At 30.4% G+C, this 26,747-nt stretch overlaps 3 protein-coding genes across 5 annotated transcripts; 1 reads left to right on the top strand and 2 right to left on the bottom strand.

The window, feature by feature from the left end:
• Window positions 1-583: 583 nt before the first annotated feature.
• Window positions 584-11,953, bottom strand: LOC131953897 (CLK4-associating serine/arginine rich protein). 2 transcript variants are annotated; one of them, XM_059317334.1, is made up of 20 exons: window positions 11,812-11,953; window positions 10,497-10,634; window positions 10,225-10,322; window positions 9,926-10,024; window positions 9,758-9,837; window positions 8,455-8,539; window positions 8,247-8,371; window positions 7,478-7,574; window positions 7,201-7,279; window positions 6,509-6,582; window positions 6,046-6,087; window positions 5,718-5,924; window positions 4,485-4,814; window positions 4,065-4,223; window positions 3,224-3,275; window positions 2,740-2,818; window positions 2,312-2,370; window positions 1,799-2,216; window positions 1,699-1,768; window positions 584-1,607 (listed from the first exon to the last, which is right to left on the bottom strand). In XM_059317334.1, exons 2-20 carry the CDS (start codon window positions 10,593-10,595, stop codon window positions 1,484-1,486), a joined length of 2,376 nt encoding a protein of 791 aa, XP_059173317.1. In that variant the 5' UTR covers window positions 10,596-10,634; window positions 11,812-11,953; the 3' UTR covers window positions 584-1,483. The 2 variants fall into 2 exon arrangements, with proteins under 2 accessions (XP_059173317.1, XP_059173316.1); XM_059317333.1 differs by having other exon boundaries at window positions 1,699-2,216.
• An 895-nt stretch (window positions 11,954-12,848) lies between these two features.
• Window positions 12,849-16,574, top strand: LOC131953896 (uncharacterized). The gene is made up of 2 exons (XM_059317332.1): window positions 12,849-12,972; window positions 14,488-16,574. The coding sequence occupies exon 2, from the start codon at window positions 14,488-14,490 to the stop codon at window positions 15,223-15,225; it is 738 nt and encodes a 245-aa protein (XP_059173315.1). The 5' UTR covers window positions 12,849-12,972; the 3' UTR covers window positions 15,226-16,574.
• Window positions 16,575-18,635: 2,061 nt separating this feature from the next.
• Window positions 18,636-26,077, bottom strand: LOC131953895 (REST corepressor 1). Of its 2 annotated transcripts, none has more exons than XM_059317330.1 (13): window positions 25,872-26,077; window positions 25,612-25,668; window positions 24,756-24,833; window positions 24,290-24,342; window positions 23,891-24,052; window positions 23,667-23,782; window positions 23,369-23,426; window positions 23,089-23,186; window positions 22,599-22,884; window positions 22,036-22,093; window positions 21,602-21,816; window positions 21,354-21,502; window positions 18,636-21,229 (listed from the first exon to the last, which is right to left on the bottom strand). In XM_059317330.1, exons 1-13 carry the CDS (start codon window positions 25,963-25,965, stop codon window positions 21,133-21,135), a joined length of 1,521 nt encoding a protein of 506 aa, XP_059173313.1. In that variant the 5' UTR covers window positions 25,966-26,077; the 3' UTR covers window positions 18,636-21,132. The 2 variants fall into 2 exon arrangements, with proteins under 2 accessions (XP_059173313.1, XP_059173314.1); XM_059317331.1 differs by having other exon boundaries at window positions 24,762-24,833.
• Between the last annotated feature and the right edge of the window lie 670 nt (window positions 26,078-26,747).

Here is a 26,747-nt window from a genome sequence, read left to right as displayed (position 1 = left end):
TTCTTTGATTCATGTAATAAAAGGATCAATAATGAACCTGCATCTTCGAGTATCTATGCTGTGGTCAATGTTGTGTGGAATGAGTGGTTAGACTCGGGAAGGTCACATTTGGCGTTGTCGCCAGGGTAGCCAGAGACTCGTTACATTTGGCACTACAGGCAAATAGTCTCGTAACATGTGGCGTTGCGAGCAGGGTAACTGTTCGCTCGTTACATATATATATATATATATATATATATATATATTATATCCTATTTAAGACAGATAAAGCAGTTAGGTTTCTATTTCAGATCTAAAGATCCATTGGACAGATACGTTTATATATATATATATATAGTTTGTACTTCATATTAACTGCACCAGTGCCATTAAAACCCTAGTACCTGCAATTCACTAAACCCACCTAAATTGTGAGTTGTCAGCCTTCTAGTGCTAGTATCCAGACCGCACACATGTCCAAAAATCTGGACATTAGATACCAGTCCACTACCCTACTAATCAAATATTTTTAGTGGTGCTTTAATTTTCTATTTTACTTTAGGCTTTCATAACTCAACCACATAAAAATAAGGAGACAATTATTTCATATGCTTTATTGTAAGTATTAACAAAAAATTGTCCATCAACAAAAAAAAAATCTGACACACCAGACACAACATTTATTTTTCAGTGGTAAGTACAGCTACGATCACATGTCAACATTCTTACCTAGCACAGAACAAGCAACATTTTTCTTTCAAACCTATATTTTCCTTGTTTTAATTTAGATCGAGATACCAAAACAGGTGGTCATCAATTTATGTCCACATGTGGGGAATGGGTCTGAAAAAAGTAGACCTTTGTGGATAGATGGAGGTGGGTGAGGGGGGCGGTGTAGTCATTCATGTATTTACTTTTAATATTAAACAATTATATAGTACACTCACTCACTCGACCTGCATGCAAAATTAAATCATGGCATCTAGATTCTATATTTATAAAATTAGTAACTTAGTTATAAAGCAAGCAATGAAGGAAATAAAATAAGGGTCATGAACTTTTAATGGTGTGGACAGCACCAGAAATAATTTTATTTCATTCTCTACAAATCTTATGGGAAAAGATTCATCATGTATTTATAATTTTGTCAATGCTACTTTTAATATTTATCAATGAGTTAATCAATTCGAAATTAAGTTGTGTAAGATCTATTTACTATCTGGGCGTCCAAGGTGGACGAGTCTGGGGCTTAAAGTTAAAAAAATTTTGTGGATGTTAAAAATGGATGACCCCCAAGTAAAAATTATTAATAATTGTAACAAATTTTTAAAAATTGCCGACATTAGTTATTGCAAACATCAATTCTACAAGTTAATAAAGATGTTGACATTTGTACATTTTATGCAAATTATTTCTTGTCATATAATGCTTTAGTTTATTCCACATCATTTTAATACAGGTACCAACTGGCTTCACAAACTGGCATACTAGCACACATATGGCATCAAGAGAAATCCATTGGTTCTTCCATAAGTGTTGGGTCATTAGGAGGTCTCGGTCTAGACATCAAAGGTGAAGTTGGTCTTTTGAGTAATGGAGGTCTCACTCTTGGGTTGTAGGAGGACCTACTGTGAAGAGAAAAGTGAACCAGTAAAATTTATAAACAACAGTCTCACCTTTTGGTTGATAGAGCACCTACTGTAGAGAGAAATGTTTTACCTGCTCTGCCATGAAGTGTCCCCCCAATCTTGAGATCTATTCCCTCCCCATTGACTGTTGTAAGGTGCGCCTTCCCAGCTTTGGTCTTGTGGTGATGCACCTTCCCATCTGCCTCCTCTTGTCCTGTTGGATCTGCCACTGTCTCTATCCCATCTACTCTGATCTCTCCTCCCATCCCTCTTTCTGTCCTCCATAAGTGGTGGTGGAGGTGGAGCTAGGGAAGGCCTTTTCCTATCATCATATCTCCCAAGCCTACTTTTATCTACAGTTTTATCTTCTTTCTTATTATCTGGACTCTTGCGAGGACTTCGACTTTTAATAGGGCTGCGACTGGCTGATTTGCTACCTTTACTGCTACTTCTGCTTCTGCTTTCACCACTACTGCTACTTTTTCCTGTGTGGCGATTTCTTCTTCTTGCACGTCTCTCACGTTCTTCTTCTTCCTGTTCTCTGTGCCTTTTTTCTCTCTCCCTCCTCCTCATCTCAAGGGCTAAGGTTCTGATTTCCTCTTCTCTATCCTTTAAAAACAAAAAGTACAAAATTATCATGTTTGCATTAAAACTGACTTGCAAAAATTTTTAGGATTAATAATTTAGTTTTTTTTAAAACATACCAGTCTTTCTTGCTCTTGTTTGGTAATTTTTGTAATTTCTGCTTTTTTATCTGCTTTAACTGAAACAAAATTATGATTTTCAAATAAAACTCTCTATATATTAAATTTATGAGTAAATAGAAAACAAATATATATATGTCTTTCCTTTTTGTCAAAACAAAGAATTAGAGGGAAAAGGAATAACAATAGACAATGTACTATCCATCTAGCAGACTGAATTCTAAAAAAATAAAGCTACAAAATCATGGACACAGACAATTCAGAAAAATGTTCAATACAAAAATGGATTGTTTCAAGTTGGTAAAATGAAAACTATCAACAAAAAGGAAGTAGTTGATGTTACTGATGCAAACACTGATTTAATTTTTTAAGCTAAAGGGAAGTAACAGTTAATATCAGATAAACATTAAATAAAATAAAAAACTCACATTGCCGGCTAAGTTGAGCTTGCATTTTCCTTTTAAGTCTCTCTTTAGGCGTGTCTTTTAAACCAGACAGTGATAAGCTCTGTAAGAATGTGAGAAGTAAGAATTCAGATTTTGTAAGAAATAATACAATTTGACTGTTGGCAAAATATTCACATGACTAAGACAAAACATAATTAGCTGAGAGGTGAACTTAAATGCTTTGTAGTTAATCAGGATAAAATCTTTATGGCTGGTGCATAAAAGGTTTACAATTTTCATTTTTTTTTTTTTTAAAACAGCAAATGAACTAATGAAGGATGAAGTGTTGTTTTCTTTAAAACAAATTGTGCAGGTAATGAATGATGCAATTTAAACATATTTCTGTCAATGATGGAACAACAAAAAATGGTCAACAACTGTTGATACTGCCCTGGTAGCACCTTTAAAGAGATACTAGTATTAAAAAGATAGAATGCAATGTACTAAGGAAAAGGCTCTTACTGACTTGAGATTGAAGAGGTTTGCTGCTTATTTTACCACTCTTTGATAATTCAGATCTGGAAAAGGTACAAATACAGATTTATTAAAAAAAAAATTATTGTATTTTTTAAAATTACTGCTGTTTATCAACAGTACTAATATCATCATTAACATTTCCCCCTTGTGCCCTAGACACATGGGGCAGATGAAGTAGAGTTCATCTGCTTCAGAGAAGTCAGCATATAAAGGGATAGTGTGATCAGCACTATGCCAAACCGCCTTTGTTTCCCTAACGGAAGTTAGGTACCCATCAGAGCTGGGTGGACTCAGGGACATTCCACTGATTTGAACCCGGCTTTGAACTCGAGACTCTCGGATTAGCAATCTAGCTCTCTACCGCTAGGCTGCTCCATCTCATAGTTCTAACATATGTTCACAGAAACAAAAATTAAATAAAAGATTTTTAAGTGTAAATAATTTACAAATTAATTTCACATTCAGTAATGAATTACTGTAATACCCTGCTCAGTATGAAATATACAAATAAATCATCAAGGTTTTACCAAAACACTATACGTTAAAAAAATTGTGTGAGCCTTGTGTTCAGATTTCAGTTAAAATGTATTTGTGACATTTTCCTGAGGAGTTTTCTTTCAGAAATCACAAGTCTATTATCCTATTACTGCCTAGCTTAGAACATAAAATAAGTCAATATAATTTCAGTTATTAATTAGTAGTTATTGTTTTGCAGATCAATATTGAATGAATGTTCATAAGTAGTTTTTAAGAGAATGAATATTTATATAATTGTATTGACCGCAATTAATCATGAAGTCATTTAAAAATTTCAATTATAAAAGTCTTACTTTGTGTCAGAATCTTTACTTGGTGGTGTTTTCAAGCGCGATGTATTTGCTATAAATTTTTTTTCATCATCAGACTCAACACCACTTAGTTCTGAATTGGAAGACAAACTTTCTCTCCTGTACCGTTTAACAACTGGCTTTTTAACAGGGCTCTCCGACCTGGAATTAAAGAATTGTTGTATACAAAGAGATAAAAAGTTATTCTTGCTTAGACTTTTCAAGATGAGAGAAAAATAAAAAAATTTTAAGAAAAAGATTATATTTTCAATTCTAAATCCCTATTTAATATTTCTCACTCACTAATATATATTTTTACAGAAATTGCCAAAATGCTCATTAAACTTTTAAAGTTAGGAAGCTCTAGAATTTAGAAATTGAATACTATATTTTCCAATTTATTTAAGAGAGTCAAGTTCTAACCTTTTCTTTGCTTGTTGATAAGAAGCAGACGATCTTGATCTAGACCGGCTGTGTGATCTTGATGAACTAGAACTTCGAGACCGATGACTTCGTCTTGAGAAGTTTAAGCTTTTACCATTACTTCCTTTTCTACTTGGTGAAACTCTTCCGTAGCCAGATTTAGACAAAGATCTGGAATTGGACCTAGACCTTGACCTGCTTGAAGAAAGACTTGACTTACTACTACTGGACCGGTTCCTGTGCCCAGGCGGAGTCCTTGAACTAGATCTAGAGGAAGATCTGCCAGAGGTGTCTTTATTTTTAGAGCTGATTGAACTATCCTGTAAGAGCCTGTGTTAAAGACACGAGAAAAAGAAAAGATTCTTTTTAAAAACATAGTAACAAAGATAATCACTTCTGCACTATTTTAACCGCCTTATTCCAAATTTTAACAAGGCTTGATTTTAAAATAGCTCTGTTTCTGTGTCAGGTTGAAAATTTACTTCCTCTACACAGCTATATATACTAGACAGTACATGCATGTACAGTTTTTATAATGCTGGTCGACATTCCAGCAAAAGCAAATATTTTGTGTACACTGTGCTCTGAAAAAGCTTTTAAATGTCTGTATTTTACAATAAGATTTTGTGACTGGGATAACACTACTGCACAGCAGCCCAAAGCAGCAGCTAAGAGTGTAAAGCACTGCTGGTGAACTAGACTGCTAAATCATGTTTATTTTCCACTTTGCCCATGAGCTATCACAACTTATAAATATACTTTCTTTGCACCTTTGATGCTAACAGCTTATAAACAATGATGTGTAATCAGTGATATATTACTATTTAAACTGTTGGATTTATGACCAATCTATATTCAACAATGTAAAGTGTGTCACACAAGCTTTTGGAAAATGTTCTTTTTCAGGTGATCTTGTTAGTTAACAAAATTAGGTCGAGTAAAATGCATCATTTACTTGAAAATTAAACGTGCTAATAACCAGTTAGGCTTAAAATATAATTGTAGATGGTAAGTAACCAACATCTTACTACATTAATGAGAATCCTTCCAGTAAAACCCAGTAAGAAAGTTTGCTTGCTGAAATTTCCATTAGATGTTTCTATTTTTTAAATTCCCACTTAAATTATAAAGTCCACTTTAGTTGTTTTAGAAAACTCAAAGTTGGAAACAGGACGCTGTAATCCCAACCATGTTAAAATCCCGAAATGACAATGAACTAAGCCAAACACCGACCATGGAGTCTCACACTTAGAAGTTTCTGGGGATGGTTTCCTTTTAAGTGGTGTTGCTGGTTTGGTAGATTTAGGTAGCGCAGGTCCCTGAACTACACCTTCATCATCACTTTCTGCTCCAAAACTTGTAATAAATGTCACAGGGGCCACTTCTGATGATCTTGATCTTGATCGAGACCGTGAACGAGACCGTGAGGAAGATCCTGGCCTAGATATTAAAATATTCAATATACAAGACAGAACAATAAAACATGGTATTTCATTGGTTTGTACTGCACTATGAATCCAATTTTAAACTATTAATAGAAATTAACAAAGAAATAATTTACCTTTTGTATGGTTCATATTTCGGACTTTCTCTAGCAGCATAACTATTGAAAAATAAATGAATTCAATGAATTTCTTATTAAAAGAACTAAATATAAATAGTAGTCATGGCAAACATTTGAATACATTATCAATCAATACAAAATGTGTTGTCAAATTAATAATTCTAACACAAAAATTACTTCACTTTACTACAAAAGTACAGCAGATTTTATAGATCATTTTGGTGAAGAAAAGGATTTTTTTAAATACCTACTTGAACATATCTGCAGTGACAAAATTAAAAACATTCTACAATTCTCCCCTCATTATAATACACCAATTATGTGTTTGATATGCTGTTATGATACTATCCAGTTTTAAAAATAATTTAATATAAGTGATTAAATTTCTCACTCAACTTCCAAATTATTTATTTTTCACTTCCAACAAATATAAATTGTTCATTAAAATTGTATTTTCTACCTTGGTCTGCTAAATCTTTGTGGATTCTGACGTCTTTCATTTATAGCGCGACGTTCTCTTCTTGATTTGCGTCCCTAGAAATCAAAGATGCACCACATTGAAATTTTTTTTTTAAAAATAAAAAGAAATTCAGAAACAAGAATCATTCCCCAATTATATTTTGGAAATGTTCTGTGTAATTATAACTGTTAAGATTTTTTTTTTTAAACTGTAGCTATCAATAATGTGGAATTTTTTAGGCCTGTCTTTAATAATTCACTGCATTAGTTTTAGAAACTGGAAAGAAAAAGGAACTGAAAAAGTGGAATTATTGCCTCATAATAAAACTGCAATTCTTTGTTTAACTTTTTATACCACTGGTAATTTGTATGTAGATGTATATCTCTAAATTTCCTAGTAATTACAATATCCATGGATTTTTCAACTTATATTTTTACAATATATATTTTTGGCAAAATTATTAGCTAAAAGAAAATTACCTAATGATAATTAAATGATTAATTTTTTGTTAACCAAAATAACCTTCAAACATATTGAAAATACTACACTCAGTATAAACGATGAGAAAAATGTAATTTAAGTTACCTTACCATCACTATCCAAATTTAAGTTTTAACTTATAATACCTAAATACAATTTAAAATCTTTATAGAATTATAAGCTTAAGATATGCAAAAAACAAGTGGGTTTACTGAAAATTGGGCTTTGGCCTCTTCCAGCTGTTTAGCTTCTCTAAGGGCTTCTAATTCTTCCTTGTCCTTCCTCAACAACCTAAAGATAGAAAATACTTCAAACTTTTAAACTGAAGATAGAAAAAACTTTAAACTTTTAAAAAAAAACTCAATGAGTTATAACAACAAAACTGTTCTATTTGAAAAGTTTTTCTTAACATTCTTCTATGAAACTGAATTTTTATCAAAAATGCTTAATATGAGCAAACTATTCAGAAGAAATAAAAATGTATTATACCTGCTAAAATCATCATCTTTCATGCCATATTGTGAAGCACACAAATTCACTTCTTTTGTTTGCTCTGGGGTCAATGAATCTATGTCTATTGTAACATCTGAGACAAAAATAAATAAATACTGGGAAATTAAAAGTTAAAGCAAAGTCAAATTTATATAAATGTTATAATTGTTAACACAGCAGTCAAATTTCAAATCAAATAGTTTTTGCACACATTTTTTTAAAAAAGCTGTAATCTTCAAATATTTTGCTAAGAGTTTGAAATATCCCTCTCATTCTATTACTGTACAAATTAATAGCTAGTATCTTAAATTTAAAAAGTCCTTTTTAGTTAAAATTTTTACCTTATAGTTAACATTTTTGTTCTAAATTTCACAAGTTTACAGAAAAGAAAACTTGTGAGGTAACTAATACTATCTGTTTCATTACAATAAAGAAAATAGTTTTTTTCAAAATTGAACTTTTCATTTGTACTCTTGTTTTCAATTTAATGATTATGATTTTTCTCAAAGGTACATGTATTTTTTAAACTTAAAAGAGCCTAATAGTAATAGCTGGAATTAGATAGTTATCTTAAATTAATGATATTTTGAAGAAAAAAATACTTTCACTATAGAAATTAGAAAACTTCATGACATGAACAATTGCTATTTGAGACAAACAAGGGATATCAAACCTGTAGGCCTTCTCATGATCATAGTGAGTTCAAGAAAGCCTTAATTTCTCTGATTTTTACAATTCTAAATGATAAAGAAAAACACCAGCTAACCTAAATCTGCTGTTTCTAAATCATCTTCACTTTCTTCTTCACTGTCATTATCATCATCTGCCAATTTATCAGCTGGTGTACTATCCTCGTAAACAAAACCTATAGCAGCTTTTTTTTCTGAATTTCTGAGAGGAAAAAATTTAAAAAATTTTTAAAAGTGTCAACTTTTTTTTACAACATAAATTTTATCATACAAACTAAAGCTTACTTTTTTTTTTCTTCTTCATTCCCTTTGCTGATTGTTCCAAAATGTTCATCTAAATAAATCTGATGCAGGCACTGTTCTTCAGTTACTGTTAAAGACAAAGTTTAATGGGGTTTTCAAAAAAAGAAAACTGAAATTTATGCAAAAAAGATATAATAGTTTAATAAGTGTTTGGTCTATGGGTTCAGTATTAACTGAACTACCTTTTCAACACTAAGTAAGAACTTAAAAAAAATCTTTTACTAAAAATGTATGACCCTATGTATGAAAAAAATATACAATACACATTCACTACAAAATGTTTGAAATCCACCATAATATTGTTCTTTGCATCATTGGAAGGCTAGATTTGTTTGGTATTTGTTAATTGTATTTTCTATCAAATCGGAAACAGCCAAAGTTTTCAGCTGGCTTTACAAATCACACAGAATTGGTATTTTCCTGACCTAGTTTTTGTTGGTTTTTTCTATTTTTCTCAGTTTGCAGTTTTTTGACACTAGAAAGCCTACTACTTTTTTATTTGTAAAACAATTTTCACCATGATTTCAGTATTTTTCTTCATGTAATAATAAAACTTTTGTCACAAGGGAATTTTGATGGCTTTCAAAGAACAAAAGTTTATGGTAAAAGATGCAATCTTTTCAAATTTTCGCATACTTAGTGCAATTTTTCGGACCTTGTAGAATTCAGACTAGGAGCCTTATCAAAATCTTGTCATGACAAGTTTTAATATATACTGAAATATAAGCAGTGTAAACTTGATGGCTTTAAAAACATACATAAAAAAGCCTTAGCGTTTTTACAAGTGCAGAAAAAATTAAAATGGAAGATTTTTTCCGTGTTTCCATGACAACCGAAATTGTTAATAAACTATTTTGCTGTTTAGTACTTACTTTTAAGTGCCAACCAGATGTTACATTGTAAAAAATAGAAAAGAACCTGATCATTTCCCCTTAATCTGCCACAAGAATCATTAGGTCTAAACATGTACTTTACTTTTAACAGGAATGTTCAATGCTGAATAATATCCCATAATAATAAGCAAACATTTTTGTACTAAAGTATTTTTAAAAATGTGTAATAGAAGTTCTTATTTTTTACAGTAGCTTATTAAAAATGTTACAGCTTACATTTAACTAAATTAATGTTTTAAAAAAAAATGTATTTGCTTTCAGGAGAACCTTGTAATCAAATGTGATCATTTACCATTGCATCCAACAAAATTTGTCATTGATTTTCTTCAGATCACAAAAGACCACAAAATTATTTTAAATTTAGATAAATGAAAATACCAATTTACACTTACATCCTGCTGCCTCATTTTCAACTAATGTTCTGTAGCGTTCATAATTGGCAAGTCGCTCATCCTCATCATCAGGTTCAGATCTAATGGACATTTAATAGTGAAATTTAGATAATATAGCGAGAGTAGCATAAGATATTTCCATTATATAGTTAATATACAGTTGTATACCTGGGTGCTTTGTGGGAATTATATTCAGGAATAATATCAAGGTTAGCTCTAACATCAAAGCGATCAATCATGTTATTTGGATCTCCTTGCCATGGCATCCTAATTTTGATAAAGTTGAAAAAGACTATTAAAAATGTATTTTCAAAACTTCTTTGTTAAAAATGTATTGATTAGTTAACTTATTTACACATGTAATCTGAGTAATTATACAAATTTAGTTATTCTTTTTTACCATAAGAGTGTAGGCTAATAAATGATTAAAGATCACAGAGAAAAATTAAAGATATCTATATTCTTACATGCTTTGCGGTCCTTCAGCAGCCATAGAAACAGCTGGATCTAGGTGAATCTTCACAGGACGGCCATACATTCTCAAAAATTGAGCTGGGTCTTGTTTCTTTAAAAGGAGATTTTGAAAATAAAAAATTATCTAATAATGAAGATAAACCACTGTTTACTTGGTTTATTTTACATTAAATTTGTAAATGTAAAAATTATGTAAATGTAAATTAGTACATTGAATGTCTAAACAAAGCTATTATAACTCAATTATTTGTTTGGGTAAACTCACTATTTTTTCATAGAACTCTCTTCTCCTATCTGCCCTTCTTTTGTAGTCAACCATGATTCCCCGAATCTTCTTTTCCTGCCTTCTGGCTTCGTGCCACATTTTGAATTTAAGATAATCTTTAAAATATCCTAAAAGCACCTATAAAGAAAAATGAATAATAATAGCAGAAATTTACAATATAGGTAAAAATGAAGTAATCAGATTTTATAAGAATAATTTAAGAATAAGGTTATAAAGTACTTGTTTGTTGGAAATCAATAAAAGAGTTGAACTCTCCCTTTACCTGTTGTCTTAGTATTGTAGTTTTTACTTTTAAAAGGCAAGCAAAATTATAGTTGAACTGAGAACAAGAGAGAAGTATACTTTCAGTTATTTTTACAAAGTGACCATATAACAGCCTGTAGTCTGGCACAGACTTGGTTTTGGATTAGTTACATGAAAATTTAAAGAGCCTAATGATTTTTTTTGCATAGTACACAAATATGATACAGAATAAAGATTTAAAATATTAGGCCTATTATTTATTTTAAAATGTAGGCCTATGGTTTATTTAACCATCACATAATATTTTTATTGTATCGTCTGGTACACAAATAAATCAGAAGGTTATCCAATGCAAGAAATGGCCAAAGACTGTTGTCCTTGTATTTGTATGGAGCACTGACTCGCCAATCTAGTGTTACTACACATAATTGATGCAATAGGTAGGAAAAGTCTATGTCATATAGCTATTGCTCAGGCTATGACCTACCTTTGTACTATGTTAAAGTAGTAAGTTTTATGGCCGATGCTAGCCGGAAAAAGATATGCATGCGCATTGGAAAGAAACTACTACTTGCCTTCACGGCGATGTTTTCGATGGTACTGCGCATGTCTGTGTTTACAACTGCAGACTTCTAGCCCTAACCCTAGCCAACTTTAGAATTTAAAATATCAATCTTGATTTTAGTTCTTTAAAAATTTAGTCTAAATTTTTTCTTTGCTGACAAGAAAACATGAGTGGGTGGTCATAGTCATAGGAACCACTAACTAATGTTAAGTTTTAATATTTAGATTCTAGATCTAGATACAATATTCTAAAATCTAGATTTTAGTAGATTCTAAAAAGTAGATTAGAATTAGATCTAGAATCTAGATGCTAGTAGACAGACAGACAAAATCAAACAAATGTCAGAATGTGAGAAGAATATCTCAGCCACCTCTGTCCTCTCAGCCAATTTCAGGCTCTCAGCTCCAGTACTATTATACAGAAAAAGAAAATAATAAAGCAATGAGTTATTATGTAATTGTATAGATCTAGATATTGGTTATTTACTTTTTTAATCGTCCAAATAAAATCTATGCGTCAAATTGCAGATGTAGTTCTAGATCAGGAATTGTGATGTTATTATTATTATTATTCTCCAGAACATCTGTAACAGCCATCTTGAGAAAGGCTTACCAGATTTTTACTAGATTCTAAATCTAAATCTAGACTAGATTTAGAACTGGATCCTAGTTTAGCCTTGGTAGATAGATCTATATCTTTAAGCAAGGGTTTTGTTTTAGATAAAATAGAGTATCTACTAAACTAAAGAAAGTTATTGAGATATATTTTATTAATTTTTTTATCAATTTAGAATAACTAAAGGTTCATTTAAATTAGATTGTACAAAATAGCTTTGTTGTAGCTACTTGGCAATAAATCATGAGTATTCACCAATCAGATAGGCTGGGTCTAACCTACATTTTACATTAGGCCAAGGGCATGTCTACCTGAAGAAGTTTATGTGGCGCCAAATTAGAAACCAGTGTATGACCTCGACAACGTCTGCAATTTTATAATTGACAGTATCGATACCATGCTCATAATCATGCAAATAAATGAAGAATTAGCAAAATCTAAAAAATATTAATTAGGCCTATAGTAAAATATACTTATAAAGCTACTATCCAATATAGACTAATCCAGAAGATATAGATCTAGATCTTGTCCTTGCTAAACTATTTTTAATTTCACTCCTTTACCCTTAGCTAAACTACTTTCTGTGTCGCAAATCATTAAATGTATTTTGAATAAAGGACGTAAAAAATTGGTTAAAAGTATGGATCAATGTATTCAATATCTAAATTGTTAGGTTTTATTTTATAATTAATAAATCTATGCCATTTTTCTATTAATTTATCTTCTGTTAGGACTTATGAAGATATGAATTATTTCGATTTTCAATATAAAACCACTATATGTAGACTGTAATTTGCCTATTTTATCTCTCTCCTCCAGTCTTCCTGTTTTTACATGGATTCCAACATATCGTTTTGAAAGTATTTGTATTCGTGTTAATACCATTTAATCGCATTTTGTAGGTTAGGCTTATTTAATGTGTCTTGGTTCCTAGTCGCCAGACTAGTGTCATTGTTTTGTTGTTCTGTCGATGTAGACGTATTGTAGTGTTATTTGTATTTCTAAACTTAAATCACGGAGCTGATTTAAAAAGTAAGCGTTTCTAATATTCGAATTATTAGATCTAGAAAATCTAGAGCTGGATAGAATAATAATTCTACTAGATTCTATATATCTATTATCTAGATCTAGATCTAGATCAGATTTTCTAGACAGATTCTACAAGTAATTAACAAGACCAGGGGTCGGCAACCAAGTTGGAAGAGCCAATATTTACAATTTTAAAAAATTCCCAGATTTAAAGAGCCACTATCATTTTTATTTTAATATTTTGGCATTTGATTGGGATTAGATATAGACTTATAGTATAGAGTCTAGATCTATGATCTATCTATAATATCTAGATCTACATTTGATTTTTTTATTTGAAATAAATAGCTTTAAAAAATGAAAGAATATATTTAATATTATATTTATACTAAAAAAAACATACTAATATTTCGCACAAAACATTTTACAGTATTTAATTTTAGCCAGCTCTGCTATGATAAAATGAGATCTAGATTCTAGTAATGAAATAATTTAACTATACTACTTACTACTATTACTATCCCAATCCACTTTAAATTCCAATGACTTTTATTTCTTTCTTTACGGACACCACTGGCACAGGAGGTGTCTCCCATAGCCAGACAGACATTAAGTTCATTAACAAGGCAAACTCTGACTAACTGGCTTGGGTATCGGTCGCTTCTGCCTTCGGTTCTCACCAGGCTTATCTTCCACCCCACTGAACGCACGGTAAACTCGTACCCCACCGTCCAGTACCCGGCTCAACCGTAGAAGCTAATATTACTAATAACTAAAAAACCATGTCACTCAGGTCAAATTAATGCATACTGACCGATAGAGAAATGCATTTTGTATAAAATAACATTCCCCATTTCACAATATTCGAAAAAGTCGACACTTGGGCTTTGGCAAGCATGGAACCGTCACCACTGTGCTGGCCACAGCATTGGGGCTGGGCCTGGTGCTCAAGCAGTTGTCAGCTGTCGATATACTTTCTACCTCACCTACTCTCATTGTTCTCTGATGAGTGTTTTTATCATGTTTTTGTTTGTAATATTTTTTATAAGTTTTAAACATACAATAAAATAATTATCATTATGTGTGCATGGAACTGGAGAGCCGCATCTTGACATTAAAAGAGCCGCAGGTTGCCGACCCCTGTTCTAGACCTATCTATAGATTTTAGTTAGATCTAAAACTGCCCTTAAGTCGCCTTAAGAAGAAGCCGAATTAAGCAAAGCACCAGAGAGAGTCTAACTCAACTAGATCTAGTGCTTTGCTTAACAACTACTTAAGTCGGCTTCTTTAGGGCTTGGCTTAAGAAAGTTATTTAATACCTTAATTAATTAATTTTAAGACAAGAGTTAAGAAGACATATTAAGTTATATTATATTAATTACTTAAATTCTACTAGATTCTAGATCTGTCAACTCTATTAAATTTATGCTATTTATGGTATTTTTCCTTAGTACTAGTACTAAATCTAATCTATATTATAACTAATCTTTTCTAATGGTTTGCATGTATACTCTCCAGATGCAAGATCAAGAAAATGCTGTTTTCAAAGTGCCAAAAGTTAAAAAGCAACGAATCAGTCTTTACTGCAAAGAAACCTTAGCTGACTTGGACGAAATATGGAACTGTCCTAAGGGAGACTGTAAGCAGTTAAATAAAGAATCAGTAAATAAGCACCTATGGCAAAGTGATGCTAAGAATGATAATAACCAAGCTGTTGATTCTAGTGATGACGATGAGGAAGAAGATTGGTTTAATCCACCTGAAGAAAATTACACAACAGCACTTTTAAGCAGGTTTAACATGTATGAATCATGCCCCAGCTTAACACAGCAAGGTTCATTTGCTGAAGCTAATGGATGTAGAATATCACCCCACACTGTGCCGCAAATATCTGCACAGTTTATTACTGACAAGTTAAACAGCAACAAAGTTCAGGATCAGAACGTGACAGAAATTTTATCTCCAAAGAGTCCAGATATACTAATAGTAAGAGATGAAAGTATGGCAAATGCTGATTCAGATTCATCAGATGACGCTGACTGGCTTTCTCTGACACCACCAATGCCAAGAAGTCCAAGTGACCACACTGTTCCAGATCTTGGCAATATTGAAAGCAATATCATTTCTCATGATCAGTGGTCTCCTGTGTCTCACCCACAAAGAGTGCTAAATGAAAGAATAGGCCAACCAATGCTAGTACCAACCCTTGAGTTATATTCTTCTCTTGACCATGTTGTTCCCAATTTTTACTATTGATTCTAAAAATAATTTCCTGATACAGTAAGAAAAGTGTTGTATTTCTTTGGATGAGGATCATGTTCATTAAAAAAAAAGTCTAAAATCGAAAGCAAATTACACAAACATTTACCTATTATTTGATAAATCAGTCTTTAAAAAAAATTTATTGGAAATTGTTTTATCTTCTAAAGCTGTACGTTCATTGTGCTTTATATCATTAGTGCTTTTTTATAGTATAGTGTATGATAAAATTTTAATACGGGCGAATTAATTTTATCTCTATCCGCACAAAATTTGTTTAAATTTCATATAATTTGGTTTGTTAATAATTTTAACCGTTTCTGTAAGATAACTTATATTTATAGTTTATATTATTATTGTAATATTTATTGTACTTTATAAAATTAAATTTAGTTATTTAATTGTAAATACTGTTTATTGTCACTTTCAACCAAATGGTTATTTTGACCCAGATTATTGTAATTTATTTCAAGCTGGTGTTTTTTTGTGGGTTTTATTTATTTATTTTTTTAGATGTTACTACATATTTTTCATGGTGATTTTAAAATGGTTGAAAAAGTCACACTTTTTAAAATGCATCTAATTTTTATCTGAAAAAGAAATGTACTTTTTTTTGCTAAATTGATTGTTGGTTTTTTAAGTGTATTTTTATAGTGCAACTATATGTATTTTTTCTATGCTAATTACTCAGTTGAATAAGTTGGTTTTTAATTAGTTTCTCTTTCATATTTTTTTTTGTTAGTATGGTCAAATTTTTACAAGATTGTTGCTGTTCACACATGTTGAAATTTTTGTTGTTATACAGTTGTTACTGCTCAGTTGATTTTATGTTGTTTGTTTTAACCATACCAGTTATAACTTCCATCCATTATAAGTTTCTTGATAAATTCTCATGGATGCATAGTGTAGCCTTGCATGTAAGTCTGGTGGTGTGCTTCTATAATATCTTGGCTGTTGCTTAACCACAAGAATAAGCTAATTCTGGATTTAAAATTTAACTGAAGAGTTGTTATTTTGAAGTTTGCTGGATCCAAATATTAAGTTCTAATATATTTTACATTTAGATTTCCAAGAAATTGTGTACACATCTATACTTTGTCAAATTCAAACAAAAAATGGTAATGCTTCTCAATTTTTGTTTAATGAATACAAAAAAGAAATACTTGTTAGTTTATTTTGATTACTCTTGTTTCTTGTTGCATCTTCTTTTGTTTTCCCTGATGGGCATTATTTATCATTTATACCTCTGTTAATTTTAGTTATGTTAGCAATTGTAAATAATGTTTTCTCTGTGACTTTTTAGCAGAAAAAACTAACATTTACCTACCAGTTTAGTATTAATTTCAAATTAAAAATGCAATAGCATTGTTTTCAAATGTGTGTTCTTTTTGTTTGTTTTTTTTTTATTTTAATATTCAAAAGGTGGTGTATTTTTTTCCAAACAATTGGTAGTTAGCTAAAATTTACTTTTGGCCAATCTGAAATTTCAAGCATTGTTTTTCTTGTAAATTGAACATACTTATCTCTTCCTCTTTAAACTTAAAGCTTTTTGTCAGCGGTAAGCCATGTAAAAGGGGCTGATGTGAGGTTGGTTTTTTTTTTCTTAGGTAGTGCAGCCAACAGATCATTTTCCAAATGATTTTTTTTTAAAAACAAGATATTTTTTTTTAGTGCAAAAACAGTTGACAATTCAAATAGTTTCCCAAAACTTTTAACACAGTCAATAAAGATCTTCATTGTCCAGCATAATAGCTTACAAAACAAACAAGATCACTGATTGAAAAATACTGCTTTATAATATGATACTTTTTCTTAGTTTGGCTTTAATTATAAATTTATTTCTATTAGGTTCTAATGTCATTATTTCAATAGGACACATTACACAAAAATATTCCAAATGGAGATTAAAGAAATTGTTCATTTGTATAATATAGTGATAAATTCGGGGGGGGGGGGGGGGCTGTGGAGAGTATATTGTTTTGTCTCTGTGTATCCCACACACAATTTACTAAAGGAACAATGGGTCATCTGGCACTGGTAAATTTTGAAAACGTGAAAAGAGTAGAGATTTTTTTTTAACGATGGATGTCACATGTGCAAAAACAAAATCTCAACATAGGGCTTGCGTAGTGGAATCCCAAATTAGAAACTATCTCTGCCCAAGGGCTCAACAACAAAAATAGGGAATAATATAGAACTTAATAATCAGGGGAATTAACCCTGCTTAGATTATTTGGCAAACATTAACCCGGTTGTTTCCCTTCGTCCATAAAAAGATACTTTCCTTTTCCTGAAAACGAAGCCTACAGTTCTAAAAAATAATGAGAATACTCCTGGAAAGGGTTCTGCAACTTAAATTTCGGAGGGCAACGCAAATCTAAAAGAATAACCCTCTTTTAGAGAAAAATAAAGAGTCATTTTTAAAAACAACTTTGTAACACAAGGAATCCCTTCCGTACGGTTTCGTCGCCTAGAGAATGACAATCTGATTTTTTTTACTGATGCTCCAATTCAGAAATTGAGATCACGCATCTTAAAATACACCGTTTGCCAACAAGTTGCATTAGTCACTATGGCGTTTATAAAACGTCTAATAATATTTTTTTTAACTTGTTAAAGAAACACTCCTGTAGAGTTTCATCACTTTGAGAATGCAGCAATCATCTTTTTTTACACGATCAAATCAGATCACGAGTTTCAAAATACACTATCAGTAATGATAAATGTGCTTCAATACACATCTACATTGCATTGTATCATATTTTTATTTTAAAACGTTACAATAACTAAGCTTTAGTGATCTCCTCTAAACTTTTTCGGGATATAGACTGATTTTTAATCCATTTTATTTTTAATTACTTAAACTTTTTAAATTGAATAGAATCTCTAGAAAGAAAAAAAAAGCGCACCAAGTGAACAGCAAACAATGTGTGTATAATAGTGCAGAATATTACTTGATAAATTCACATGAGTTTTTTGAGAAATCGGAACTAGCGTAAAGTACTGCTTCCGATCACAATAAAATTTGACTGAAGGTAGAAAATTTTATCTTTAACTTACAATTGAAATTTCGTCTATCTATCTGAAACTGTATTCAAACTATAGGCATTTGAAAAACCACAAGTAAAATAAGCTCCACTTCTGGATTCCGGAAATCGATGAAAAGTTGATGCTCTAATAATTATATATGAAATTTCATCAACATAACTGTAGCGGTACTCAAGTTACCATGTTCACATGCACTCACACAGACATAGGGACAAAATTGTAAAACTTAGTTTTTCCGACTCTGGGAGCTGTAAAATACCTATTTCGATATTTGCACGATTACAATACTTCCTCGTATACGAGAAAGTAAAAATATCATAACATGTTTCTTTGAACTTTATTCTGAGACCCCAGCAATGCACAGGACGAGATCACTAGTTTTTAATAAGAGTAAAAAACACAATAGGAGTTTAAATAGTCTACCAATGTACATGGCTGTATTTTGAAAATGAAAAATGTGTTTATTTATTTTACATGTAGCGTTAATTCCTTTTTGAAAACAAGGTTTCATATACAGTCAAGTGAAAGCTTTAGTACAGACAATTTATTTTTTGAACAAATTTTATTGCTATTTACATTTATTACAGTATGTGATAATATGAAATTTATACATGAACAGCAAATTTTATCATCTAAATAGAAATAGTTTTCTTACACTGAAACATTTTTTAAAACTGATTCTTTAACAAAAGGCACAGTTACGTTTCAATGCCTTCTTCTAGTAACCATAAATCTCCTTATTTTAGTCAAAAGCATGAGCAAGTCATAAATCACATAATATAACAAATAGTATAATCAATTTAGTTACCTCCAAATCAAACACTAAATTATGTAATAAATGTAGGATTTACCCCTTATGGCCTTGACATGAAAATATTATCTGATCTGTGCAAAAAGGCTAAACAATATTTCAAAAACCTTTTGATTGGTTAAATTGTTTAACATCTTACTATTAGTAGACATTACCTACAAAAGGCAACATGACTTATTAATTATTATATAAAATTATATTTATATATGTATACAACTGTCATTTTGGCATACCCTTCCCTGGTGGACATTTTCATGGGCAAAAAAGGGGCAATGTCTTATTAGGCCATAACAGTAATAGTAAGTAATTTAATACATAACACCCTGTGCTTTTTATTTATTAATTAAAAAAAGGTTTTTACCTTTGTTTAATTATCTAGTTTTACTTTTTTTTGTTTTAAAATGCATAAGAATTACTACTGTTTATCCAGACAGAGGTGGCTCTTATTTTTTACTATTTTTACACTCGGAGATTTGAAAATATATATTTGAGTCTGAGATTGATTCAGTTTCTTTAAAAACTAAACAATATTTCAAAGATTTAAAAATTAGGGAGAAAAGTATAGATAATAGAATCAGAAAAAAATGGAACAATAATTTCAATCATCCTTTCTTATTTTCAAGCCTGAGATGTGATAAAATTATTGTAATTAACTGAAATAAGCTTTCTCTATTGTTTATTGTATTCACATAAAAAATAAAACCTAAATAATCCAGTGCAAACATTTAGTAGCAACTGTTTAATGATAAAAGAGTTAATGAGACATGTTATAAACTTCATATCACAATTTTAAAGGCTACAAATAAATACTATATAATATAAAACACATCCCTTATCATACTTCCAGTTTATATATAGCAATATTAAATCGCAACCATCAAAAAGTCAAGAGAATTTGCAGCTAACCCTATAGATAGGTCATTTCATTTATTAATGCTTGTACATTAATGAATTTAAATTATGCTAAGAATAGAATTATTTTCCTAAAAGGGCAGGAAATGTACATTTAAAGAGATTAAAAACTCAAAACCTTTTAGCATCTACTGAAAACTACTTGAAAATAATCAAAATTATACTGTCCTGGCAACACTTCTTAAGTTACTACTCTTTGAGCTTATTGTAATGTTAATATTTATCAAAATGAAAAATAACTGCAATCTTTCGTTCTTTTAAAAAGCCTGTATTATTATTTTAGTTATTCCCCTTTGCTATGGATGGTTAAAAAAACTTAAAGGTGGAAAAACTTGATTCTAATGAAAAATCTGATAAAATTATTTTGATTATAATAAATGTGTATAATGAAATTATTTCGATTATAAAAGCATTTATTGTAATGTAATGGCAAGGCTTTAAATTTATAAATTTTACTAGTTTAGTAATCTATTTTTAATGACACTTTAATGACAAATATTACTCATCTGATAACCAAAATTTAAATTATAAAAATATTCAGGATTTAAGAGGAAGAATAATTGAAAGGTAAGACTAACTTCACCAACTTCATTCAAGCAAAAGAAATCAAGCATGTTAAAACACCCAAATTGGTGGAATGTTCACTAAATGGTTGTAGCAGCCTATAATGTATACCATAACATTTCATATTTACTTTTTAGGAATAAATTTAATACATTTCCAATACAAATGTGATATGCAAATACTTCCCTGATAGTATTGACAAAAAAAATTACTTTCTTTTTTTTAAAAATGCCAGTTTTTGTACTACAAAAATTACTTTCAAATACTTTTTTTTGAATTGTGCACAAATACCATTATTATTGGTAATATAAACTGATAACAGGATATTTCATATAACTGTATATCTTTGATAAAATCCTTAAAAAGATATTTACACTTTAAACATTTTTAACTAAATGTAAAGATGTATCATCATTTTGATAACACATGTTACTGCCCAATTGTCCAAGTAAAAAAAACCCATTGTACATAAAACACAGAACATAATTTCAATATCTAAATTTTTACTAAGCATGACATTTGTATCCATCTAGTATTGATAAATGCATATTTCTTCTTCATTAAATAACTTAAATACCTGCTCCACTAACTACTGTAACTGTTGGTTGTGAAGTGGCTGCTGTTTCGCTTGGCAAAGGAGTGCTAGTTTGATGATCTGGAACAGTTCTGATAACGAATAATTTAAAGTTAATGTTTCCACACAATCACAAAGGAGATCCAACATACTGGGTACAAATAATGTTATTTTTAAGTTAACATCTATATAGTTTTAATTACTTGGCTTCATTACTTTGTTGATGATGTAATGACTGTCTGGGTAATGATCCCATCCCCTGAATCTTTGCCTGTAATGTTTAGGTTTTTAGCTGGGTTTTCAGAGTTTTCTGGAGGAGTGCTGGCTTTCCCATTTACACTGGTCTCAGAAGAATCTACATCCATCTATAATAATGGAATTAATTTTAAAAGTTACAAACAATACTAAAATTTAAACTTGAATTATTGATTAGAAAAAACTTGTGTGTAAAAATTAGGACCAACCTTCATTTCTGCTTCTTTTACTTCATCTTCTTCCTCTTTTCCACTATCAGATTTAGCCCACTCTGATTTCCCATGCTCTGCTTCATATTCACCCAAGACTTCATCTAAATTATATCGGCGACGAAAGTTAACAAAGAAACTTCTAACATGAGCTTCAGTCTTGTTGCCTATCACCTCCGCTATAGCTTTGAAGTCTTTCCCATACTTTCTCACACCTAAGAAATAATAGAATGTTTATGAAAAAGAATTGTTATAAATTCAAGAAATATGTAAATATGTAAGTTTAAAATCACACATGTTTCCTGAAGAGTTTTCTTTTCAGAAACTTGTACTACTTGATCAATATAACAAGATGAGCTCTTAAAATTCATAGCAAAAATTATTTATTTGGAGATTATTCTTGACATTGAAATAATTTCAGAAAAAAGGATTACCTTGAACAGCCAAGAGTAACTCTTCATTTGTCCACCTAGCATTAATACGGAATCCAGACTGAAAAGAAAATTTAAAGAAAGAAATAAATTTCTAAAAAAAAAAAAATCAAATCACAGTGCTTACAATGTTCCTAACTATTTTATTTACTAGAAATTTTAATAATCAAGCAGACAAGTATAAAGTTTAAACTAACTATATTGTAACTAGCAGTAATAGCTGTTGAAAACAAGGTGAATCTGTCTAAATAATTAAAAGTTGAAGCAATTGAACAAGCCAGGACTACATCTTTTTATCAGTATTGTAAAAAGATGTTTATTTTGATTCAATATCAGACAATAGTACAAATTTCCCACTTTGTTCATTTTAACTTTTTAAAATATAATATTCTGCTGATTTTTTTATTTAGCTATGTAATCGTTACACATGTAAAATGGCATGAGACGCATAATGGTGTAGCAGGCATATCTGCTAATGAAGCTTTTTTTTAAATTCTAAATCCAAGAAAATATAAAAAGAGAATCACAGCAAAGCCATGACTGTCAATGACAAGTTGCAAACTTACTTCTGGCGGTTTGAAATCATCCACTCCAGTACCAAGTTTGTGCTTTTGTTGACCTAGCATCTGTTTGTTATTTTGAACCATCCGCTTAAGGGAAATCAGCTCAGAGTCAAGTGACTTGAGTATAGCCTCAGGCTGATTGGGTGGACCAGAAACCATTGCTAGTAAGTCATTCTGATCTAAGTACATCCCTTTAGGTGGTTTGCGTTTATGTTTTATTGGATTATGCCTCCCTGTACTTTGAGAATCATGGCGTTTGGGACCTGCTGATCGCATAACTCCAGTTCTCCTTAACACAAAAGCAAAACTAATAAGCATCAACAAAAAAATTGATTGTTCAAAATTGTATTCAAGAATAATTCTCTACAAACATTAAACTGGGATAGTTGGTAGTTAAGTTTTAATCCTCTTTATGAAATAGTATACAAAGCATCAATAATATTTAATTTAAACTTAATTTCAAAACCAGAATGTTTGAATACACCTTTCTTACCTCCAGTATTGATAGCAGCTATGACACAGTGATCCTTTAGGAGTTACATGTAATTGTGAGGTAACAACTCCACAATTCACACAGCGGTTTTTATCTTTCTAAAAAAAAAATCCCAACATTTTATTAATTATAAAGAAAGCAGGAACAATATTTTAATTACATACTTGTGATCAAATTTTTAAATTGTTAACAATACAGCTAACACTGAGTGCATTCTTATAATTACAGTAATGCTGGCCTTGTACCAACTTTAAACCAAATCTGAAAGTTTGAAACTTACATTTTCTTTGCTCTTTTCTTCCTCATCAGAATTGGAAGTGTTCTCAGATCCATCATCACTTAAAAGAGAATTTAAACATTTAAGACAAATTTCTCTATAGTTATGTAATCTTGTGGAAATTTACTAGTCAAAATATGATTAGCCACATGCAAATGATATTGAAATATAATACACTACAACATCCAAATTTGGCAAATTAAATGTATTATTCCCAGAGATTTTTAGTTAGGCCTATTTATTGAGTTCCATAAAAAATTAGCTTTGAAGAAAAATGATATTAGAAATTATAAAAATCTACCTTTCAGCACCATTTCCCAGTCTTTTTGCCTGTCTATCCATTACACTGGACCTAGAGCGAGTTCTTTTCCATGAATAAAAATACTTTACAAGTGCTGATATAGGTTTGTCTGGCAACTAAAAAACATTAGAAAAACCATGGAGAAACATAGTTTAAACACAACTTTATTTACAGTGAATATTTAAACAAGTATTTATAATATTATTAAAACACTTCAAACTGACCATCTGTTTTATTCTATGAAAACTTTTGCCATGAAATCCAAAAGCTTGCTCAAAAAGAACTTTGTCTTCAACAGACCATTCATCAGGAAAAGGGGTAAAATTGGGCAGATCTGATAACGCTCGTTCAATGTTATGTTTATGCCAAAAAAGCATTCCTAAAGCCTAAAAATAAAATAGTTATAAGGTGATCCCAAAGAAACTTTTTAAAACTAAAAATCTATTTAGCAATATGAATTTTCACTGTTAAAAATTATCATTATTTGTACTATAAAACAAGTTGTACCTATTTTATAAATATTTTTGACATTTATTATTCAGTACTGGTGAAAGCTATAACTTATTTTTTAATAACAAGCACTAATTGGACATAAAACTATTTTTCTTATTCTAAAATTATACCTGTTCCATGTTGTAATCATGCAGATCTTTTGCTATTCTGATATACTCATCAACTGAAAAATTGACGTTATGTGAGTTAAATCAGCAGTGTTAGAATATATGCAACAGTTATATTCTTGTTTACTTTATTTATTTTATTTTAATTTTTATTATCAAAAGCATAAGAACTATCAAAATGATGTCAAAATATTATTAAAATGCAAATCTAAAATTTAAATCGAGTATCATACAGATAAGTAAAACTTGGTATAAAAATACCTATCTATGAATCTTAAAAAGGCTGACTTTTTAATTGTTACATATACAGAAAATTAAATACAACACAAAATATCAATTATCATATAATAACATAAAATCTGCAATTCATGGCAAAGAAGGCCTTGAAAGTTTAATGAGTTCAAAATTAACCGAAGAGATTTCTTTAGAAAATATTCAAAATAACATGTAAAAAAACTGCTATGCCTACCACTACCTTTAGCATCTGACAAATTTGGTGACGGTGCCCACACCAACATTGCCTCCGGCTTCCCATCATACTTGGAATCTGTAATACATTTCACATTTTTATATTAAATCTTAATCTTTTTTTCAAAACCATTCGTTCATTAGCACTTTCTATTAAAGAGATAGATCTATAGATCAAAATGTTTTCTGAATATTTTTTTTTTTAAAATGTAATTGATGTTTCTAGCAAATGCCAGTCAACAGTAGTCTGTTCAACTATTTTAACAACCTAGTTTATTTTAGTCACTAGCCTCCGTCAAACTAAAACTGAAGCAGATGTAAAAAAAAAAAAATTTGATAAAAATTTACATTTACTTTTGATATGGTTTTTACATAATTAAGAGTTAACAAAAAAGTTTTTTTAGTCCTAAATAGTAGAACTAATTAATGTAATATTAAATTATTAGTATTGAAACATTGGCATATAGGCCTATGCCTTTATTTATAATTGTATGTGTATAGGGCCTATATATACACACATGTGACATATATATAATATATAGGCCTATACTATAGCCACTATAGATAGGGCCTATATGCTCTTTATTATTAACTAGGCCCTAGGCCTATTTTATTTTATTTAGACAAAGTTGCTTAGTTTATTATTTAGGCCTAATGGTATATTAAAATAAAGTAGGCCTACCTAGATATTAAGATATTCTATATATTACATAATAATACACTTAATAGTGTATTATTAAGAGTAATAATACTAATATGGTGTAACTTTTAAGTTATTATAGTTGTTTTAAGTAATTTAACAAAGAGAAGATAACTCCTTTACTAACAGAGTTACTATCATTATCATTATAATTTACCTGGAGAGTACTCAGGAATTGTTGCTTGATACTCTTCCCCAATGCGCATTCCGTTATCTGTATTTTAAAACAAAAATACTCACTTTAATTCAAGTTATTATAAATTTAAATAATTAATATTAGATGCAGTTTTTTATTTATTTAATGGGGAAACTCAAGTCGTCCAAAGTGTCATGAGCACTGTTCCTTCAGTGTTTACAATACACAGGAGAAAAACGATTGTCGCTTATTTTACCGTAAAAACCGTTTTTCATGCTCACCCTGATCGGATTCATCACTGCTCTCGTCCGATTGAGAGCTTGCATCCCTTGAACGACGTCCATTTCGAAAATTATCGCCACTTTTGTCAGACATGTTATACTGGAGTCTAGTTGACTTTTCCCCTTAAATAAAACTGTTTCTTCACTAAAGCCCTCTGTTTTCAGAAACACATCCACCATACACAAGTTCCTCCAGCGGCATCAAAACCAAAGCACTTATCTAAAAAAATTGTTACCGCTAAGCAAAGTAGTTTCCAATTCAAATATATTTTGAGGTGATTTGTCATTTTTCTATTATTTTATGTCAAAAAGACGCCTATTTAAATCTTTTTAAATATAAATGTATAGGAAAATATACTCCAATACAGTTTTTAACCAAATTGATTTTTCAGTACCATTATTGTGTCACTACGCGTCACCACGATGCACTGTTTTTGCAAATACAGTTCAGACCATTTTCCTAGCCTACTTGAAACTGATTACTGTTTAAAACTATATAAACGAAGAATTCAGTTTTTGAAATAATATAAAGCACATAAAATAAACATACATATTTTGCAGGCGTATTCCATTTTCTGGTTTATACAATATTAGAATTGATGTTTGAATCATCTAACACTATTTGTGTCTCCGCAGAAGTACCATAGTGTTTCGAGTTTTCAATTTAAATTTGCGATTTCTAAATAAATATGCAGTTATTTTTTTAATGTGATCTAAAACATAAATAAATATGCGGACTAACACATAATATTAATTACTGATATTATTCTGATGTATAATAACAAATATTTAGATTTACTCAAATATGACTTCATGGGTACCTCATATTAAAATGGCCACCATTTTAGCACGTACACTTATCATATAATGTTTTGT

This window comes from Physella acuta, unplaced genomic scaffold, assembly GCF_028476545.2.
Source record: "Physella acuta isolate Inbredline_101_S28 unplaced genomic scaffold, ASM2847654v3 ptg000964l, whole genome shotgun sequence".
Lineage (NCBI taxonomy): Eukaryota > Metazoa > Mollusca > Gastropoda > Physidae > Physella > Physella acuta.
The sequence above is the reverse complement of the archived record's forward strand: the minus strand, read 5'-3'. Positions and strand labels throughout refer to the sequence as shown.

Bases quoted from the DNA above. Each gene is read 5' to 3' on its own strand.
- LOC131953897 (XM_059317333.1), bottom strand. From the start codon at position 10,595: ATGTGGCACGAAGCCAGAAGGCAGGAAAAGAAGATTCGGGGAATCATG. The intron at 9,838-9,925 runs GTATACAACTGT...AATGTCCATTAG, and splicing joins AATTCCCACAAAGCACCCAG to ATCTGAACCTGATGATGAGG. The intron at 2,371-2,739 runs GTGAGTTTTTTA...ATTTTGTTTCAG, and splicing joins AGCTCAACTTAGCCGGCAAT to TTAAAGCAGATAAAAAAGCA.
- LOC131953895 (XM_059317330.1), bottom strand. From the start codon at position 25,965: ATGTCTGACAAAAGTGGCGATAATTTTCGAAATGGACGTCGTTCAAGG. The intron at 23,187-23,368 runs GTAAGTTTCAAA...TTTTTTTTTTAG, and splicing joins AAGAAAAGAGCAAAGAAAAT to AAAGATAAAAACCGCTGTGT. The intron at 21,503-21,601 runs GTTGGTCCTAAT...CCATTATTATAG, and splicing joins TAAAAGAAGCAGAAATGAAG to ATGGATGTAGATTCTTCTGA.
- LOC131953896 (XM_059317332.1), top strand. From the start codon at position 14,488: ATGCAAGATCAAGAAAATGCTGTTTTCAAAGTGCCAAAAGTTAAAAAG.